The sequence below is a fragment of the Phaethon aethereus genome, assembly GCF_964289735.1.
Source record: "Phaethon aethereus genome assembly, chromosome: 1".
Lineage (NCBI taxonomy): Eukaryota > Metazoa > Chordata > Aves > Phaethontiformes > Phaethontidae > Phaethon > Phaethon aethereus.
Window position 1 is genome coordinate 55343593 of NC_138575.1, and position 21924 is coordinate 55365516.

Here is a 21924-nt window from a genome sequence, read left to right on the forward strand (position 1 = left end):
AGAGATAAGAACGCTCGGCCCTGCTGTTTCTGCTGCAGCCGGGAGGAGAAGCCTGCGGGGGTCCCCACCGGACGGCTCCGGAGACCGACCGACCGATCGATCGATCGACCCCAGTGACCCCGGCGCAGCGCGGCCCCGCCCCGCCCAGCCCTGCCCAGCCCCCTCCCATGGCCGCCGCCGCCGGCGCGCCTCTGCCCGCCGGCGCCCAGCAACATGAGCCGCACGTGGCAGAGGGCCAATCGGAACGCAGCCGGCACTCGGCGGCGGCCAATAAGAAGGCGTGAAAAAAAGCGAGTTGTAGGCGCCGACGGGGAACAGGAGGGAAACGAAGAGGCGGGAAGTGGCGTGAGGGCCGTGCGCATGTGCAGCGGCTGGGACTGCAAGCCCCGGCGTGCCTTGCACTTGGCGTGCGCGGCAAGGCATGCTGGGAGCTGTAGTCTTCCTGGCCCTCGGTCGGGCCATTTCGCTCGGGGCCGGGCCCCCACTCCCCGCCCGTGGGCGGGCGGAGCCGGCGGCGCCGCGGGGCCCCCATGGCGGCGGCGGCGGAGCGGACGGACGAGCTGGTGCGGGAGTATCTTCTCTTCCGCGGCTTCACTGCCGCTCTGAAGCAGCTGGACGCGGAGATCAAGGCTGACCGGGAGAAGGGCTTCCGGGTGAGCGGCGGCCGCGTCCCCGTCCCAGTCCCCCTTCCCAGCGGGGTGCTGGGCGCGGGCGCTAAGCGGGGAGGACGCGGTTCCCGGGCAGGCCGCGGGGACCCCTCCGCGCACCGTCTCCCGGGGCTGGCGAGGGGAGCTCTCGGAGCCCCCGCCCTTCCCCGTGGAAACAGCTCGCCTCAGGGGCGTCCGCCCGCCCGAGCTGGGCTGCGCGCCGTGGCCCGGCTGGCCGCGCAGGCGGGACCCCCAGCGTCCCGCTGGCGGGGACGGCGCCCGGCCCGGCCGCCGTTGAGGTACGCGCAGCCTCCCGGCGAGGGAGGCTTTAGGCAGCTGAAGGCTTTCCTCCCGCTTGGCCCCGAAGCGGCGTTAGCAGGGTGGTGGCGGTGGGCGACGGGTTCCATCCCCTCGCCTGGCTTCCCGGCCGGGGGCCGCAGTTCCCGGGCAGCCGCCCCGCGCTGACGGTCGCTCGGCCCGTCCCAAACCGCCGTCTACGGACCCTATGTCCGACCTGTAAATCACCAGAGGATTCGCGGCTCTGTGCCGAGAGGAAGGCGGGAGATGCGCGTACGAGAGGGCAGCAGCAGGAGGACATCTCTTTGCCTGGATCTTTTCTCAGTCGTGAGATTTTTTTTATTTTTTTTTTTTTTTTATTCAGCAGCGTTGCAGCTCCAATCCTGAGTTGGAATGTTTTAAGTACCAGCTGCCTTGCTAGATGTGTGGAAATCGAAGCAGAATTTGCCAGCCTCAAAAATACAGTTTCGGTCCTTTGTGTGAGCTTCGTTTTCCTGTAGCAGCAGTTCTGGGCACTGAATGCAGTGTTTTGAATGGTCAGATTTTTCTTTAACCAGCTGTACAGCCCTTATCATTCATAAAACATGTTGCTTTATTTTTAAAACACTAGCACTTTGCTAATGTTTAGAGACAAGCAAGTTGATTTAATTGGAATAATATTGTCCAAGACAAAATTAAGAAGGAACTGCTGGGGTCACAGACTTCTGTTTCCTTTATCTGTAGGAAGCCACAGCAGTAGAGGCTGGATGATGTCCTAAAACATTGACTGATGAGAGGGAAGCAAACCACATATACAAAATTCAACTACCAAAGTTGTTTAATATGGTGTGGATTTTTTTTTCTGATGCCTTTCTCAGCCATCAGAAATCGCTAAACTAAAAATCCCATGCCACCATTCTGCCTTATTGCAGAAATGATTTTCAAAGAGACATAATGACAAGAGCAATTGTTGCAAACTTTTATGCCTGCCTTCTTAGTAGATGATGTTATTAAAGGTAAAGGTACTTCAAAGATTGCAGTACAACGGAACTTTCTTACTCTTTCTGTTGGCTAAATACAACTTTCTTCCTTTTAATCTAAAAATAATACTATTTTTCAGGTGCTGCACTTGAGTTTTCAACATTTAATCACATTATTACTGTTTCTTCATTATCATCTGACTTTTATAAGAAGTGGCAAGTTTTGCTTACTTGCAAAAAATCTCACCAACTGTGTTCAGCAAAATGTGATCTTCCTGTCAAAATCTGTTTGGCTATGTTCTTTCACGTTTCTTTTATTTGAAAAATGCTGTAGAGTGCCAATACAAAATGCAGAGTGTTTCCCGGATTAGGAAAATAGCGAACGCATAAGTGCTGGATTGTAGTATTATTTGTGCAGTTAAAGCTTCTCAGCATTAAGTTACAGAAAGTCTTTTGTGCCTGAAGAGCCCTCACATGACTGCAGTCTTCCCTGTTTTGCCCTCTTCAGGTGGATAAGATAGTGGACCAGCTGCAGCAGTTTGTTCAGAGCTACGATCTGGCTGCCCTGCGGGATTACTGGAGTTATCTGGATCGACGCCTTTTCAGCCGTTTGGAAGATGTGTACCGGCCAACAGTAAACAAGCTGAAAACCAGCTTATTCCGATACTACCTTGTCCATACTGTTCAGGTAGTGTTTGATTTTTAGGCTTCTGTTTTAAAAAGGATCCTGGTCTCTGAAACCAGAGCAATGAAACACCCTTGTGAGCTTCTTGACAGGCCTGGTGGATAAGGGACAAGCAATTAACATGTCATGTATCAGGACTGTGGCAAGTTTGATGCAGACTCACATGACAAGCTTGTAAGCAGGATAGGGAAGCTCAGGCAAGAGGGAAATACTGTTAGCTGGGAGCAAGATATTTACACTCTGCCATGAAAGCAGGTCCCTCACAGACAGGGATGGCTGTACTGCTAGTTCAGTCTTGCTCAGCCTCTGTAAATAACTTGGATACCAGAAGAGATCACAAGGTTTGCAAACACCTCCTCCGTGTATGGCATTGCCATGAGGGCAGAGGAGGACAAGAACAGAGCTCAAAGCAGTCTTCATCTGTTGAAGAAACAGGCAGAAAAAAGCCCCAAGCACCTGTGTGTAGGTAGGAGTAGTCAACAGGCAGGATTGTCTGTATTCCTTCCACTCTAACCTGCTGGCAGGACTCAGCCAGTCCTTCCAGACACTGCAGTTCTTAAAGTATCAAGGGAGTCAGAGCATCCAGAAGAAAAAAGGTGACTTGTGGTTGGTGGAGTTGAGGTTTAGTTTATAAGAGAGGGAAGAAGTGGGCTTCACGTCTGTGTAAGGTAATGTGGGAGAGAAAATGAGTGAATGGTTTTTGTTTGCTTTAAACAGAACCGACAATAAGGAGCTTAAAATGGAGCAAAGGTTATCTTGTTGAAACCCTAGGAAAGTCAATGGAATATATTACACAGGGTGGGCTTTGGCAAACAGAGTAGACAAATACCTGTCAGGAATTCACGTTTCATTTCTTACCATTTAGAAGCAATGTTTCCTCCTTGATTCTATTCCCTGATTGAAAATCTTAAATGATGGGTGTTCATGGAGGAGTCAAAATCTAATGCACGTTTCTGGAAGTGCGTCTTTTTGTGTTTTGTTTTGCCCTGTGCTTACCCTGAGGTGTGACTGTCCTGTCTGAGTAATGTATCAGATGGAAACTCTTCCAGGCTGCGTCTGCTGTAGACTTGAGTAATTTGAAGTATCCTTTGGTCCTGTAATCGGATGCTCACACCTTATGTAAGTGCACAAACTGCACTGGTTTATCTGGAAATCAGTGTGATTAGTTCGATTTGCCTCAGCCTTTAAACAAGACTGTGGTGACTAGAAAGAAGGTCCGATTAAGTGTGTTGTGAGCTTCTCCTAGCGCATTTGAGATTCTTTTGTTCCTAAATGAATCTGTTAACCACTTGCTCTGTTGGGTGGTGAAAGTAGTTGTTAGTGTGTTCCTAACACAGAGCAAATATTCCTAGAACCCATGTGGTGGCATGAATGGAAGAGTGAGCCCTGTTCTTCTTGCTGTGTTTCAGACCGGCCGCAATGACAAGGCACAAGAGTTTTTCCTCAAGCAGGCCTCCGAGCTCCAGAACCAGGCGGAGTGGAAGGATTGGTTTGTCCTGCCCTTCCTCCCTGCCCCAGACTCCAACCCCACCTTTGCCACCTATTTCTCGCGCCAGTGGGCAGATACATTTATCGTGTCTCTGCACAACTTCCTGAGTGTCTTATTTCAGTGCATGCATATCCTTTTTTGCAACTAATAGTTAAATCTCCCTTGCCCTGGTGTTAGGCTTTCTATTAACAGTGGTGCCAACAATATGGTATTACAGACCTTGCTGCTTTCAGGTAGTTGTTTAGAGCCAATACTTAACAGAAAGCTGGTGTTTACCAGAGGATGTTGGAATAGTTACTGGTCAATTATCTGATGGTAATGGGCACAAACAAATGTTGGAATAGTTACTGGCCAATTATCTGATGGTAATGGGCACAAACAACTGTGGCTGTTGCTAATGCTGAACTCATCCCTATGCTAGTGACTGGAAATCTTGTGCACATCTTGTTCTGAAACTCTTTTCCTCTTTGCTTGACAAAGTACAAAACAGGCAGGCAACCTTGGGTCATAGTCCATAACTGAGCTAGCATCTCCCGTCAGACCCTTCTCTGGGTATACATATTTTCACAACATTGACTAGTGACAGCTCACTATAATAGGGCAGTTCAGCACTGGCAGAAATAACAGCTTCTGTCCCACACTACTGAGTTTTGACCTTGTTTGTTTGCTGATGGGCAGGTTTACACTGCAGCTGGAATACACCTCATCTTGAACTGTTTCTTCAGTGTACACTAATGCAGTAACATAACCTGTTTTCTCCTCCACTTCTGACATGTCAAAAGGAAGAATCTAAAAATCCTTGCAAAGCCTATGTGAACTGGTTTGTGCAACAGTGAAGTACAAAGTTGGCTTAGGTAACTAAGCTGTTACTAGTCTTCTGGCCTTGCACATACTTCTTGCTAGTAGTACGGACTGGGCAGCTTTGTTCTCTTACAAGCAAATGGCCAGTATGAAGTGCTAGCTTTTAGAATTAAGCCAGGTGCACACAAGTTCTTGCCTTACTTTTCTTTAACATTCCTCACCAGTTCCAGTCATTTTGAACTTTGAAGCTGAATGTCTCAGGAGCAGTCTCATACAAGAAGAAAATGAATCTTTGCGGCATAAGGTCAGAACTGAAGTCACTTCTTAGCTGCTGGCTGTATGAGGCTGAGAGTTCTGTAAAATTCATTCCATCCATTCAAGGAAGTTGTAACTGTGCAGTTCAGCACAGTTATTCCAAGACAGATTCTTGTATAAGTCCTTTGTTATTTTGGTTTATCTTTCAACTGCCTCCAGCAAACTTAGGGTTGTGATCATATCGTGAAATGTCTGTTTAGGGTATGATTGTCCCTCCACTGGAGGTGACTGTCCCTCGCCCTGTGCTATCTGACAGGTGGCTGGATACTGTGCAGACTGCTTTCCTGCTACACTGCAAAGTCAAGACAAGCTGAAACTAATGGCAGGTGAAGGGCATATGTGGCTGACTTTGCATGGAAACTTGTGAATAGTGTTCAGTCACTTCCAGATTTTAACCGATGGAGCAATAGAAATGGGCAATAACTTCTGGCAAAGAGGCAGAAACCCTTACTTCTGAAATGGCCACTTCACCATGGTTGAAATGCACTTAAAGCAATTTAGATCAAGTAATGGAAATGTTTGTGTCATTAAAATGGTGTGAATGACTGTTTCCTAACTCTAGACCTTACAGTAAACTGTAAGAAGGGCTGACCAGTTCAGCCAAAATGTTGCCTAGCTACATGTCTTGTTTTTGACAGTGTCATCAGCAAACTCTTAGAAAGAGGGTGTAAGAACAGGTAACACGGATCAGTCCTTCTCTGGTATAATTTCCTATTGGAGAGATTTGGGAAGTCTACAGTTTAAGAACTTTATGAACTACAGATCACATGTGGGTGATCATCCACAAGCGGGAAGCCTTGTTCATGTAAGCAGGAGTTTAGTTTCATTTCCTCAAACATGCCAAGTAAAAGCGCTCTCTGTATGAATACTTCAGTAAAGTTAAGTTTTGTGCTGTACCTCCTATGTTACAAAACATTGTGTCGTATGTTGTGCTTCCTGTTTCAACTGTTATGGTAGCTGATCAACACTGTTCAGTTGTCCTAAAAATGTTGAAGTAAAATAGAATAACTGATTTTTAAAAAGGAGGCTTTTTCATGAAAGAAAAGCAAAATTTGTCACTGTGTAGTATATGGAGTCAGTGGATTAGGCAGACTTTGACAGGAGGGTTCTGCAAAAATAGTCAGTGAAGAGGCACAGCAGGATAAGGTATGTTTTGAAATGGAGCTCTTTTTCCCCAATTTTGTATCCTGTACTATTAGTAAAATTAAAGCTGTTTGTTGTTTGTGGTGTGTTGATTGATATCACTTACAGACTGCATAAGTGTTCTCTTGCAAATAGGCAGAGGTAAAAACTAGACTTTCCTTTTTGGAGAACTGCTCAGGACAGAAAAGGAAGCAGCTACCTATAGAATACAGGTTTAAATAAAAAATGGTGTGAATAAATATTGAATTTGATGGTAGTTGAAATTAAGTAGTGATTCTGATTTCACTGTTGAAACAATGCAAATACATGAATACTAAGCTGGATTTCTAAAGGTCCTTTTTCTTGTAATTTTTTTCCTTAAATACTATGACAAAAGGAAAAAGAAGAATTATATCTGAAGAAATGTATGGAAACAGAGAAAAGCCTGAGGAACTCCTCATGTGAACAAGAGTCACAGGCATAAACCACATCTGCCACAGAAAGCTGCATCCTGAGGTTCCTCTCTGCTAAAAGAGGAAAAGAAAAATGTCTCTTTCTCCATAATGTGGAGATATATCTTGCTGTCATGCTTGGGAGTGAGCTGGGCAGGGTGTGGAGACGGATTTCAGTGTGACCTGAGTGGTGTTGGCCTCAGTGCACCCTGCCAGCTCGCCAAGCCCTTGGCTGTGGGAAGAAGATTACCTTCTAGGCTCAGTGCTCATACATTGCTACAGCCAGTCACATGCATTGCCCTGGCCTTGAACTGCCTGCATGGAGTGGCTGATCAGCTCTGCCCTGGCTGGCTTTCATTTCCCAGAACCATTAATGTACCTACAGCAACAGCCCAAGGAGAGGAGTGAAGGGTTTTAAGTAGGCTCCAGTTTCATGTCTGTAAAGTACTGATTGTTTCGACTACTTGGACTAATGTGGCGCTCAGCCAGTCAGAGCAGCTTTCTTTCCTCCCCACCCTTCTAGGGCTGTTGAAATAAAAGGAGTAAACAACTTCAGAAAGTGGTAAGGAGGTGAATCTCAGTGATCCTCTGTTTACTTGGCTCTCTTCTCTTGTTGTAGCTGTTTGCTTTGCAAGCTGAATCCTCCCGCATGAAGAAAGAGGAACTGGAACAAGCAGTTGTGCATCATAAGTTGCCTGCATATGTAGCCAACATGGATCGACTAGGGGACTCTGAGCTGTGAGTGCCTGCAGGGGAGGAGCTGGGGACAGGCTCTGCTGCTTTTATTGGGTCAGGAAGGCTCCTGGACAGTCATTTCCTTCCCTGCCCTGGGAATCAATGCAGAAAGATATCCAGGCAGAAATTCTGGTGACCTAAGTGGGTTTAGTGGGAGAATTCATGATGGGCATCTCCCGCCATTTGGGAGAGGGGTTCTTGCTAATTGGTAAAAAGCCCAAGCACACATGGAAGTGATTCTGCTCAGCTCTCAGGATTACACTAAGGTGTTCTGGAGAGCCAGGATACTGGTAGCAGTGCAATGCCCTGCAGTATTGCTTAAATGAAGCGGATCGTCTCTTGACTCATATTTTCGTTAGCGAGTACACCCTCAGCAAGTTTGCAGATAACACCAACCTGAGTTGACACACTTGAGGGATGGGATGCCATCTACAGGGACCTGGACAAACTCAAGAAGAGGGCCTGTGTGAACCTTACGAGGTTGAACAAGGCCAAGTGCAAGGTCCTGCACTTGGGTTGGGGCAAACCGCAGTATCAATACAGGCTGGGGGGTGAAGGGATTGAGAGCAGCCCTGCCAAGAAGGACTTGTGGGTACTGGTGGATGAAAAGCTGCACATGAGCCAGCATGTGTACTCGCAGCCCGGAACGCCAACTGTATCCTGTGCTGCATCCAAAGCAGCGTGGTCAGCAGGTCCAGGGAGATGATTCTGCCTCTCTAGTCTGCTCTGGTGAGATCCTACCTGGAGTACTGCATCCAGCTCTGGAGCCCTCAGCACAGGAAAGACATGGACCTGCTGCAGTGGGTCCAGAATGAGGGCCACAAAAACAATTAGAGGGATGGAGCACCTCTCCTATGAGGACAGGCTGAGAGAGTTGGTGTTCAGCCTGGAGAAGAGAAGGCTCCTGGGGAGACATTATCGCAGCCTCCCAGTACTTAAAGGGGGCTTATAAGAAAGATGGGGACAGACATTTTAGCAGGCCCTGTTGCGATAGGACAAGGGGTAATGGTTTTAAGCTAGGACTAGATAAAAGGAAGAAATTTTTCCCAATGAGGGTGGTGAAATACTGCCACAGGTTGCCCAGAGAGGTGGTAGATGCCCCAAAACATTCCAGGTCAGGTTGGACGGGGCTCTGAGCAACCTGATCTAGTTGAAGATGCCCCTGCTCATTGCAGAGAGGGTTGGATGGGGTGACCTTTTTAAAGGCCCCTTCCAACTAAAATGATTCTGTGATTCTCTTCTGCGAGGCTGAGTTATGCACAGAATTCCCCATAAACTTGCTGCGGTTAGTATGTTTTATGGCCACACCTATTGTATTCCTGTCTGTGGAAATTAGGCAACACACACAGTGATACACCTTGTTTAAGTGTTATTGAAACTCTTTATTTTTTTCCCCCAGTACACAGTCATGCAAAGCAAGCCTGTGTGCTTGAATTCATTGTGTTGTTGAGGTGTTGGGTTTTTTTTCCTTGCTTTAAAAGGATCTGAAAGCAAACTTAGCTTTGCCACAAGGTATTAATGACACTGCAGGGGCTTTGACTTTCTCATGTGCTTCTTTTAGTTCTATTCAGACAGGAGGGGGATTGATCAAATTATGCTGCTTTCATTGACTAATAGAAGTTGCAGCAGAGACCATATACAAAGTCTTTATTTTAGTCTAAAAGTTGTCTGATTAAATAGACTTAAGTGTCTGGTGAAGTATCTTGATAACTGCTTTGCACTCTCTGCAGAGGACAGGCTACAGAGTTTAATTTGAGATTTGTTTTTTGGTTTAACTACTCTGTGTGGAAAGCCCTGATGTTCATCTGCATACATGGGGGAGAGGCATGCGAGGGATGGGATAATTTATTTCCATATTCACTTTTGTCCATTTGTATTAGAAAAACTTGCCTTAGAAGGGGCATTTCTTGTGTATACAACTTGTCTCTCAGTCTGGGGTCCAGGTCTGGTTGCTTTTTCCATGTTTTTGCTCAACCCAAAGCCCAGCTTTGGTAGAACAGTTCCTTCTTACAAGAGAGGATAGAGACAGTGAAGGTGATTGTATTCCCCTTCCCCTGCTTTGCTCTCAGAGGAAGCTGTAGTGGAGTGAGGTCAGACAGTTAGGTTCTGGTCTCGTCTGCTCTTGGTGTTGTGGGCTGAGAAAAGGGAGATGTGTGTAATCATAGGAATTGACCTAAACTTATTTTCTTTGGGACCAATTTTTGAGGTATTGAAGGCTGTGCTTTGAAATTGCAGAACATGAGTGGCTGAATATCTGTGGGTGTTCAGTGAAACACTGGATACTGAATACCTTTTGAAGTAGGTCTGTTTTATGGCTTGAATTGGGAATCCTGGCTGAATAGGTTCTCTGGAAGTCTGGGTTCCCCTGCTTTTTCCTTAGGGTCTTTCTAAACTAACTAGATGGAGTGGAAGGGGTTTGAGGAGGCCCTACAGGGATTCAGCAACAGCTGGGCCCACTGTCTCAGTGGCATCTCTGAGAAGTGAGCTTTGTTTACAGTAATTATAATGAACTGCTCCAGGCACTGACAGGATGTTTTAAAACAGTTTTTTAATGGCCGTCGGCTTGGAAAGGAACATCTGTCCTCCAGTGGTTCAAACAGCTGGTACTTTGCTTGTTGGGTGGTCTTTGATCAGGTTGTCTGGCTACACTTTCATATTCTGTTTGGTGGTAGGTTTTTTTGGTGGTGTTCTTTTGTTTGTTGTTGTTTTTTGTTTTGTTTTTTTAATTAGTGATATGACCTGCAGCCAGAGGAGTACTGCACATTCTCTTCAGTCCCGGGGAGGTTTTCTGTCCTCTTTTCTCTCCCAAAGTAAAAAGGGCCCTTCCAGACCAGCCCATCCAAGTGGGGCTTCGCCAATGCAGACTGGCAGTGTGCTGCTAGGGAAGAAAGAACCAACAAATCACCAGGTAATTCTCAACTGTGTTCGCTGAAAGATGCTCAGTATACAAGGAGTTAACTTGCAGCACAGCACTGCTCCAAGCATTTGCTTCAACCTGAAAAAATGTCCTGTCCTTCCTTGCAAGTGTATGCTGGGCCTGAATGCAGCACAAGAACAGCTGCTGATGTCTGGGGGCTTGTGGAGCCCTTGCAGGTGCTTGGTTCCTTTGCCTCCTCTTGTTCTTTATTCTGCAGCCTAGCACAAGCGTAACTTTGCCAAATCATTCCTCTGCCTTCCAGAGTGCCAAAGGAAAAGAAGGAACAGTGAGCTGTAAGGACGGGAAGAGCCACTTCAGTGGTTTAGTAGCAGGCGAATCAAGCTCACTGCAGCAGCGGCAGAAGCGCTTGCAAGAGCATGGGAAGGAAAGGAAGGAACTGCTGTCAAAAGGGACCTTCCAGGTACTGGTCAACCCTGCAAGGCTGGGAAGTGGAGGGCTAGTATTTCTATAGTTTGTTGCGTTAGGTGGTGAAACAAGTGCAGGTGTTCCTGTTAAGCTTCTGAATTGCTACCCAGATCTAACTATATCAAAGGTTAATCTCTGTAGTTAATCAGCTCCTTCCACACTTGGTTTATTTTTGTGTTCCTGGAAGGGAATCAGTACTGACATTTCAAATGGAAGAAGAGTTGTCTTTTGTCATTATCTTTTCAACAGCCTGGTCCTGTGGAGGGTGTGTTTCACCCACCTTAAGGGTTATGTTCAGATGTCTTGTTATAATCCCCATTCCTTAGTGGCAATGGTCTTGGCTCACCCATCCTGCCCAAGTGAGTTTTCTCCTGTGGGTTCTTATGCTGGTTTGTGTGGGCTCTGTGTGGGACAGACAAAAACTGATAAAAAGTTTTCCTGGATAGGAATAGAAATATCCTACATAGCAACATTTGCTTTTTGGAGGTTTTTTGCGCTGTATGTTGCAATTTTGCCTGGGGGTGTGCCCTGCTTCCTAATCTAACGAAATAATAAAACTCTGTCATGGATTTTTAACTGCTGAAGGTCAGTGGACTACTTCTGTTCACCTGTGTATTGTCTGGCTTTTAGCAGCCACGTGGTCAAAGGATACAGAGCACAGGAGGAATGATGGCAGCATCTCAGCCACGTTTATTTTGGCTGTATGAGATCCTCTGCCTTGGGGGAGATACAGTGCTGAGGGGCTATTGCTATCGGCCCATTATGTGTGGCTGTTCTGTGTGCAGGACTGCTGCTTTAGAGAGGAGATGTTACTTGATCACTGAGTATTCAAGGCTATGAGAGAACTTTTTTCTTCATGGCTCATCAAAAACATTTTAATTAAAACCAGAATTTTAAAATTCTGTTAAAACTGACTTTAATTGGTCAGAAAATTGCAAAGCCAGTTTCCCATTAAGTATCCTTTGACTTTCCTCTTTCTGTAATGTTTCAGGTTAAGGCAGTGTGTTCCTGGCTTTGTAAAAAGTTGCTTCTGGTACTCTAGGGGAAGCTGATACTATTTAGCTTCCTGTTGCTCTCAATGCACGTGAGCAAAAAGGAAACTGAAAGGCAGTACTGTTTCTTTCATATGAGTGTAATTCATTGGCTGTTATTTCCCCATATTAACTAAGACAGAGAGAGGCATTCTTGGATTTATTTCCCAGCCTTTTCCAGCTTTGATTTCAGATGATTTGACTATGCAGTGTTTGACCCAGTGCTCAAGATGTAAAAGCAACTGTAAATAAGGCAAGGATGTGTTAGGGAACAGGAACTCAAAACCTTCAATACCAATACCATTTTGGGGCATTTCATCTTCAGACAGTAATTTAGCAAAGGAATACTTGCAGTTGTTTTATTGGCTTATGTGCTGTATCTGCTTCTTGTTCAGCTTTTGGTGGCAAGGGAAGACTAAGCCGCTTTCAAACACTTCTGTGTGCTGCAGTGCAGATTTTGTCTCATTCAGATACCTTCACCTCCTAAAGCTCCATTTGTTCTGTCTGTCCTGGCAAATTGGGTTTTAAGCTTTTGGACTTGTGTCAATTCTACCGTTGTTATCGGTCAGTTAGCTGCAGTGGTTGACCCAGTGCACACAGACTAAATCTCTGGCAGACGAGGATAATCCATCCACTGGGGCTCACCATCCAACAGGAGTTTTTGTGCAGGTTTACTGAACTGCATATTATACAGACTTAACTTCTGTTGCTGAATGCAAGAATTCCTTGAAATATGTTGATTTGCTTGTGAATCTGTGATCTAATGACATCAAAATGGTGCTCTAATATCAGCTGAGGTATGCCAAACAGAGATGATGGTGGTTCCTTTAATTCGTACAGGAAAGTGTATGGCTGGGCACATGGAGGGGGATATAAGGGATTCTACAACCAAGGAGGCCATATTAAATGATGCAGTTGTGCAACACACTATCCTTGTGCTCAGAAAGGTCCCTGGCAGAAGGGTTGTTGAGCTGACAATGCTTCTGTTTCAGTGCAGCTTCTTGTTTTTTTCCTCCCAGCAGGCTGGGGTGGCTGAAGAGCTTCATCTGTAGCTGCTGCTTATTTGTATTTCACACAGGATTTCTTCCTTCAGGGCCAAAGTGCTGAGAAGAAAACAGATATTAGCACAGCTGAGACAGACCCATGCTTAGAGCTGCATGCTGAGCAAGCAGAGACTTCAACCAAAATGCCTACTACTAGTGCAGAGTCTGGGGGGGTCCGGCAGGAGCAGCCTTTCATCGTCCTGAGCCAGGAGGAGTATGGGGAGCACCATTCATCCATCATGTACTGCAGGTAATGGACTGGCAGAAGAGTGCTTTCTCATAGAAGCCTTTGTAGAGGACCAGCTGTGTCTGGCCTCTTTCTCCAGCTTTTGTTCTGTCCAGCACATTGTGCATGTACTCTTGGTTGTAGGGCAGTTGAGTTGGTGTGGCTGAAAATAGCCTGTAGCTTGTGCAGTGAGAATGGACAGAGATTGTTGTGCTTGGGAGATGCTAGCCAGGAGGAAACTCCCTGGGAAAGCAGGATGGTATTGCTTAAGGGCATTATGCTTTGTATTGTGGAGTTTGGTGTGCTTCATTGTGCCAGTTATTGTGGACTAGGAAGTGGTGCAAGGAAGTCCTGGATTCCTGCAGAAGGAACTGGTGTGTGACTAGGAGAGGAAGGATTACTGGGGTAACTACTTGCATCTAAGAACTTAAGAGAGAAATATATCCAATCCATTTCCTTCTCAACATAGGGTTGATTGTTCTGGACGGAGGGTGGCCAGCTTGGATGTGGACGGGGTCATCAAAGTCTGGTCTTTTAACCCCATAATGCAAACTAAAGCTTCATCCATTTCCAAATCTCCATTGCTGTCTCTGGAATGGGCGACCAAGCGTGATCGGCTGGTGAGTATTCTGTGTGTGGAGGCTCAAGTGTCACAGCAGATGATTTGGGGTTGTGTTGGTAGGTGTTGCACATTAACTTCTAGCCAGCTGCATTGTGGATGAGATCAGGGCAACAGTTTCCACTTTAGTGGGACATGGGGAACTGAAGCCTGTAGGGTCTAAGAAGAGCTAGAGTGGGGAGTGTGCTCTGTGTATTGAGCAAAGAACTCAGCCCTGGTTGCCCTGAGACAGAAGTTCCTTAAGCCGCAGTACGGGTACAGCTGCAGGATGGATGTAGCTCCTTTAAGAGAAGTGCCTCTCTCTGGGCAGAGCAGGCAGCCACTTGTAAAGGCAGGCAGAGACAACCTGGCACAACAGCCCATAGGAACCCTGCAGCAGGGAGCTGTGGATCTTTCCTCACACCCTGAGCTGAGAGCAGGGCTGAGGAGCCGGGGTGCGGTGGTGGCGTTCTGCTTGTCCAGGTGTGAAAAGGGCTCCATAGCCAGTTTTATACTGGTGCCTCATGAGTTGCGGGTTGGTGTGTGCGTAAGGAGCTCGGAGCTTGTTTAAATATCATGACAGTTTAAGTGTTTCCTATAAGCACTCTTTCTCTAGTTCTGTTACTAGAGAGGAGCCTTAAATTATATGCATTCTTCTGAGTCCTAGAACTGTTGCCAGTGTTTCATGCCCTCTCTCGGCAAAGAGACAGGGCTCTGTGAGAAGGCAGGCCTGCAACTGAGGGTATATTGTTCACATACTGGCACTGATGATATGTTGCTGCTAACCCCAGAATGCCACCTGTGAAGAGCTGGTGCTATAGATTGCCTCTTTCTTCTCTTTTGCTCTTAGAAAGGAAGTTGTCCATGCAGTTGTTCTGATGTTTCTTCTGCTTTGTAGCGTTTATTTCCTGCTTGCTGACAGAAAGATTCTTCTTTCTGAAATATATGAGGATTCAGCAGCAAATCAGGCTCTGAAGTGAGAAGGAACTGGTTTGCTTCATTTTCTTTGATAATGCATCCCTCCATGGTTTTACTTTTGATTTAAATTGTAGCACCACTGATAAAGCATGTGTGAGCCCTTCTGAATGATTTCTTTCTCCCCTGGATGAAAGGAGGTGGCTCTACTTTGTTTTCTCTTAAACTTAGATTAATTCTGTGTTACTCTTTCCTTGCTCCCCTACATGTTGAGACTCCACCTTTGCTTTGCATCCTATAATGTTGAGCATACTCTAGAGAGTGGCTTTTATTCCACCTTGGTGCCTATCAGATCTTTTTGTCACTGCAAAGTAGTGTTTTTAGTCTGACTTCCTGTGGCTCCGGGGTAGTCCTACTCAGTGTGATATGCACAGAAAGACAAGATATACCCTAATGGAGTGATGTTTAATCTGAATGCATAAGTAGAAAAAAAATTTACTCTGTGGTGTTGGTGGTTGTTGGACAGCATCACTGTACTCACACTCCTTCCATCTCCTTGCTGGTTTCAAGCTATTGCTTGGCAGCGGGGTCGGGACAGTTCGTCTTTATGACACAGAAGCGAAGAAGAATCTCTGTGAAATCAGCATTGATGAAGACATGCCCAGGTAACTCTGGAATACTGATTTTTATGTATAAATGTTGGTTTTGACTGTGAAAAGGTAGGTGAAGTCTTGATCTTCCTGTTGTTTTCCTACAACTGCAGGACTATCTAGCCTTCATCCAGAGGGCAGTACCTGTCTGAGCAGTGTAAAACTGCTCAGTTAAACAGAAGACACTCAAAATATGTCTAAGCACATGAATCCTGCCCTCTTTTACAGTGCACCCTGTTTTGCAAGCTCTTAATGGGAGAGCTCGTAGTCAAGTGTTGTGCTTGAGGCAGCTGTTGGAGAGAGGCAATTCAGACTGTTTGCTTTGTTTCAGGATCCTCTCGCTTGCCTGCAGCCCAAGTGGTGCCTCCTTTGTCTGTTCTGCAGCAGCCCAGAGCCCCATCTCCCACATGGACTTTTCAGCAGTCAGCTCTGGGGGCAAAAGCATGAACCAAGTTCCTGGGAAGCTGCTACTGTGGGACACTAAAACGATGAAGCAGCAGGTACTTGCTGGGTTTCTTTCCTTTGTCTGCTTGCTGAGAAGGAGTGTCTTCTCCTTCAATGTGTAGGGGCCCTCTTCTAAATTACGCTGACTATCTTTTCAATACCCTTCTTTTTCCCCCTTACTCCTTTCCCCTTTATCACATGCAGGATAAAAATGAGTATAAGTAGCTTCTGGGTTTGGGTAGGGTTTTTTGTTTTGTTGGTGTGTTTTGTTTTGGTTTTTTTTTTTTTAGGGATTCTTCAAAATAGTCCATAGCTTTTTTTTTATCCTGCCTGCGCAGTTTGTGACTGGAAATGTCCCACATGGATTGAATGATGCTTTGCTCAGGCTTTCTCCAGTTGACCTATATTGAAGGGTTTTCTTTGCTGCTGTTTCCCATGCCCTCACTGTTTTTAAGTGAAGTGCTTCTTTCAGAGGTTTCATCTCATGTCACCTTCTCCATTGTTTTCATTTAGATGGTCAGATTCTGGCAGGGAATCCTTGTCTTATCCCTCACCTTTGCCCTTCAGAAATGCTGTCCCTGACATGTAGGAGGAAGCAATCTACTCAAGCTAATGCCTGCCAGAAGCTGGTTTTGCAGCCTTGAGGCCATGGCCAAGAAAGCTGTGGCTTGGCTGAGGTGAATTGCTGGTTTAGTGTCACAGTAAAATGCAGCTGCCAACCTTGAAGTCTGTAGTCATGAGAGGTATAGGCTTCCAAACTGGAGGGGTTCTTGCTACTAGATACTGTCTTTCCTCCCTCCCCTGGAGATCAGCTCCTCAGAACCCCCAGCTCTGTTTCTCTGCATTAATGCAGACTTTCCCTTCCAGCTGCAGTTCTTCCTGGAGCCTGAGCCCATTGCTATTAACTGCACAGCCTTCAACCACAACGGCAACCTGCTGGTCACTGGGGCTGCAGATGGGATTGTTCGTCTCTTTGGTACGTTGAACTTGGGCAGTGAGGTGGCCCTTTGGTGTCCCCAGCTGGCTGCCCCTGGCACCCTTCTTCTGCCAGCAGGGAGGCAGCTGTGGGACATGCCTGAACACCAAGGTAGAAGCTATTTTCTGTTGTTACAGTAGTGCTTAGGAGTGAATTGACATAAATGTTCTCTGGGTCACACTGGAGGGAGACCCTGGTAGTGCTGCTGGATTTGTTGTTTTCCTCCTCCTGAGGAGTAGGGTTAACTTGCCCGTGAGTCATGTGCTCTTGGCTGTGCCATATAGCAGTACCACTGCCAGAGGCTGAGTATTGAGGAAATTAATTAATGTGTGGCATCCCGGTTGAAGGCGAGATCTTCGCATCAGTCCTTCTTCCCTGAGCAATTTTTGTTTCTCAGGTTTTGTCCCCTTCAGCCTGTACTTGTGATAAAGGCAGTTTGGGCCTCCCCCTTCTGTGAATGAGATCTGCTTCTGGCCCAGGTGTTGAGCTGGAGGCTGCAGTCCCAGGTCTGTGGGAGGACAGAGTTGGCAGCAGTTGTGAGGGTGGACAGGAAAGCAAGGGGAGGAGAACGGTGGCAGTGGGGCTTGGATGCAGAATGCTTGCAGTTGACAGTGAGCATGTGAGCAGCCTTGTAAAGCTGGAGGAAGAGGTGACTAGTTACAGGCAATGATTTTTGTGGCCAGTGCAAAAGCCACATGCTGGAGAATAAGCACAGGGTGCTGGGATTGGGTTGGGCTCCCCCAGGCTGGTTTAGAAGGCTGGGACAGAGACGTTATGAATGTAAAGGGCCTCTCTCTCTTCACCTCAGCTCTGTGTGACTATGAGGAATGTTCAGTACTGATTTTCCCCTCAGATATGCAGCAGCACGAGTGTGCCATGAGCTGGAAGGCACACGATGGGGAAGTCTACTCCGTTGAGTTCAGCTATGATGAGAACACAGTCTACAGCATAGGCGAGGATGGCAAGGTAGGCTCTGAGTGACCTACTGGTCAGTGGCAGTGAGATCCCTTCTGGCATCTTCCCCATATAGTGGGGAGAGCAATAAAAATACCCTCAGAATTTGGAGGATCTGTGGTCTGCTAACTGTAATCTTAGGCGTGCAGCACCATGCTGCTGCATGTAGTCTGCAGAGAGAGTGGCTGGAAAGCATATTAACAGCTGGAACTGTCTCGATCCTTGTCTGCAAATCCTGCTGTTGGTGACATCTCCTTCCTAGGGAATCCATGTGAAGATGACATTTCTGTGCCCCTGAGATTACCACATTTGAAATCTGGGATTCACCAGGAAGCAGATCCTTGAGCACTTCACATAAATTTCCTTGTCAGCAGCTCCCTGTTGCTTATTATAAAGGCTTCAATTTCTGCAGTTCCACAGTCTTCAGCAGTAGAGGTGTGGCTCGGGGAGGGAGACTGCCTAAAGGTGTGGGTCCTTGGCTGAGGAGAGTTAAGTGAATTCCCACCAGGATCCTGCATGCAATGTGGAAGGGCACATAGGCAGCAGTGCTCGTGGAAGGTGGGGCATATGTTTGCCTGGATAGTAGGCATTCTTACAGCCTTTGCAGACTGTTTTGTAAATATGGACACTTAGATATAGATGTCAAAATGCCATCTTTGTTTGTGAGGAATAGCCACTTTGCTTAAAAACAACAAATCGCCCCTCTACTTTCATCGCAGTCAATTTAACTATTGGCTTTTGTCATCTCTTTTTGTCATTCTAGTTTATTCAGTGGAATATTCACAAACGTGGCTTGAAGGTGTCCGAGTATGATCTTCCCAGTGAAGCTACAGGTCCTTTTGTTCTGTCTGGGTACAGTGGCTACAAGCAAGTCCAATTCCCACGAGGAAGGCTTTTTGCTTTTGACTCTGAAGGCAACTATATGTTGACATGTTCTTCTACTGGGGGAGTGATTTTTAAGGTAAGTCTAAGACGAGATGGGGAGTACTCTTACTCATCCATACAAGCCCTTGTTGTTACAAGGCTACAACAGCAGCCACTGGAAGCTCTCAAGCAGCACCTGCCCATCCTTGCTTTGTGAAAGTTGCTGCTCAGTTTCATAGTGTGCATTCTAGCAGTGTGTGGTGCTTACAAGTGTTTGAACCCTCTGTAAGTGTTTGGCCCTCTGTATGTAGCTAGAGTATGTGTGCTCCTTGTTCTTAAAACTTAGCTGCAGCAGTTTTTGCCTTATTATCTGATTGCCTAAGAAAGTTTTAATTTTTTTAATATATTGATGCATGCCTGTTCAATGCAAAATATGTGATTGTTGACTGATGCTCATCTTTAACCTGCCGTGTGTGCTTGCTGATATTATATTAGTCCCAGCCTGATTCTCTCTTGCTGTGTACTGAAATGAAATGAAAGGTAAGGCTGAATGGTTCGAAGTAGCCAAATTTCTGTGCTGCAGTAACAAGCAGTTATTGGTTGCATGCCCCTTGCCTGCCTCCTCTTAATCCAATACACATCAGTATAAGCCACTGCAAGGCAGATTAGATGGAATTTTTACTTTGCATCTGGGGCACTCAGAGCACCCACACTAACATGAGCTGTAGCTTTGGCTTATGTGCTCCTCATCAGTGTGTGCTCTTAGCCTGCCTTGTTCAATTATTGCAGCTCAGATGATGTCAGAAGCTGAGTTGCTTTCAGAACATGTGCTTCTGTCATGAAACTGGAAATTTGCTTCCTCGTGTGTCCTATGTAGATCTCAACATCTCTCTGATTTTTCTGCTTAATAATGTATGCTGATAGAGATACAGAGTCTATAGCAGGCTTTGGCTTCTCCTGTGGGTGCACTGCCCCCACTGCAGAAACTTGCCTCCTTAAAAATCTTATGCTTTTCTTCTTTTAGTTAAATGGTGAGGAAAAGGTTCTGGAGAGCTGCCTTTCCCTGGGAGGACACCGAGCTCCTGTTGTCACAGTGGACTGGAGCACGGCCATGGACTGTGGGACCTGCCTCACTGCCTCTATGGATGGGAAGATTAAATTAACCACCTTACTGGCTCAAAAGTCTTAACCTGGACAGTGCTGAAGGGAAAGAGCAACAGACTTGACAAAAACAGTGTTAACTCCACAGGAACAAACTGAGTGGGAGAGAAGGCAAACCACAGTCCCTCTTCTCATTGTAGCTTTTGACTCTTGACAAATGTGAAATACATTTGCCAAACCACTGTGCAATAGAATGCCGGTATGGGACCAGATCAGTGGCAGCACTGAAAAATAAGTCTCCACTGACCCATTGTGGCAGCTGGACTCCCTCCGATAGGGAGTCTTGAGTACCATGTGGCTAGAAGGCTCCCTGGGGTCATGTCAGGGAGTCTGCAGAAGAAGGTGAGGCTGGAGGATGCATGCATGAGGCAGCACAGTGCATGGTGATAAGATGGCTCAAACTGGAAGGGACAGTTTGAAACCAGAGTATTCTTTCAGTATAGCGTTTCTTGTTGTGCTTTTTTTTGTGTGGTGTTGTTTTTGTTTTCCATAAAAAGAAAATATCCCCTTGCACTTGATTTCTGTGCTCTTTCAGCTGTTGCTGCAAAACATGGAGGGCAGCTGGGGCAATGATGTGCCAAGAAAGTCTCCTGCACGGAGAAAAGACCCTTGTGCTTTCACCAGGTGCTTCTGGCACTGACACCTGCACACTGGAGGGAACCAGTGCAAGACATCCAGGAACCCAAAATAGTCGTGCTCGTTCGGATGTATTATGTGCGAGAGAAGGATGGACTTCACAAGTCTATGAGAGTTATATTCCGAAGCCATTTATTGTCTTGTCTGACTCCAATATATATCATAATTTTCGCTTAGTCACTGCGCACACACTCATGATTGGTTACAGCTTGTTACACACACTATTGCAATTGGCTGTGCACAAAATATCACACGCTGTCCACGCGCCTCTCACACAGTCAGGATTCGCTGCTTGCAGGTGTTCCTGTTTTCCTCGCTTCTTCTTAGTTGTTTATCACAGCTCCTTCTCCTCAAGGCCGAGCCGTGCAGATATCCAGCTGTTTACCAGCTTCTCAGTGCCACAACTCCTTCTCCTTAAGGTCGAGCCGTGCAGATCAACGCCACAGCTCCTTCTCCTTAAGGTCGAGCCATGCAGGGTGATCCCAACAATTATGTATTATTATTATCTTCCTGTGCGATATCTGCTACCAACGAGAGGACAGATCCTGAGTCAGACTTTTTGAAATGCTTGTGTTTGGAGTTCAGAAGCTCCACAATGCCTAGCAGCTACCTGATGGCGGACAGGAGGAGAGAGGGCCAGAACCAGTCTGGTCCTGTACAGTGCTCTCTCACTAAAGTTGTCTCTCCCTCTGCATGCCCCCCAACATCAGGGCAAGTGCTGTGCAAAGGTATTGCATAGTCTTTGAATGGTCTCCTAAGCAGTCAGATTTCATCTTGCCATCCTTGTGCTTGGAGATGTTGCATACAGTCTGCAGTTATTTTGTCTGTTGTATGTAGCCCAAGGAAGACTACAATTACAGCTAAGATGAGGTCAGACTCGGGCAAAAGGCTTGTTAAAGCAGGCAGGGGGTCTAGCTGAACAAAACTGGGCCTGCAGCATGAGATTTCTGGATCACTGGCAGCGTTTGTGCCTTGAAAGCACAGCATCATCTTGGCTGGAAGGGGCCTCATCTAGTCTGTCCTCACCCTGCTCGAAGCAGGATCCGCCAGGGCAGGTTACACAGGGCCACGTCCAGTTTGGAGCATCTCCAAGCACAGAGACTCCACAACCTCTCTGTGGCACAAATAAGCCACCAGCAGGCTGAGCTGGGGCCTCCAGCCCCACCCCAGGCCCCATGGGTGCAGGAGACCCACTGAGGTGTAGGCAGAGGCCTCCAGGCCCTGCCTGAGCTCTGTTACGATGTCCCTGTCTCCAGCTCTGTCTCGGCTGTGCCTGTGCCTGACCACGAACCTCGCTGCTCCCCAGCCCAGCCCACAGGCCCCCTTCCCGGCCTGCCCTTGGCCTCCCTGTGGCCCTGCTTGGCCATCACTGGGCCTGAACCCTGGCCTGGCCTGGCCTGACTTCCTGGCTTGCCCTCTGAGCTGCCACCTCACCTGGCACTTGTTTGTCCCTCTGGGCTCTCGGCTGCCTGACCCGGGATCGCCCTGCTCCCTTTGCTCACGAAGGCCGAGGCTGGGCCCTGCCCTCCTGGCTGTGGGACCCCCTTTGGCTTCCTGTCCCTGAAGGAGCAGGGGAGAAGC

The 21924-nt window shown here is 46.9% G+C and overlaps 1 protein-coding gene across 1 annotated transcript; it reads left to right on the top strand.

The window, feature by feature from the left end:
- Positions 1–530: 530 nt before the first annotated feature.
- Positions 531–19735, top strand: WDR91 (WD repeat domain 91; the record flags this gene model as incomplete). The annotated part of the gene is made up of 15 exons (XM_081997574.1): positions 531–653; positions 2412–2591; positions 3998–4208; positions 5103–5182; positions 7387–7505; positions 10233–10410; positions 10682–10840; positions 12970–13169; positions 13615–13765; positions 15229–15323; positions 15640–15808; positions 16620–16728; positions 17582–17694; positions 18446–18643; positions 19571–19735. 15 exons carry the CDS (start codon positions 531–533, stop codon positions 19733–19735), a joined length of 2250 nt encoding a protein of 749 aa, XP_081853700.1.
- Positions 19736–21924: the final 2189 nt, after the last annotated feature.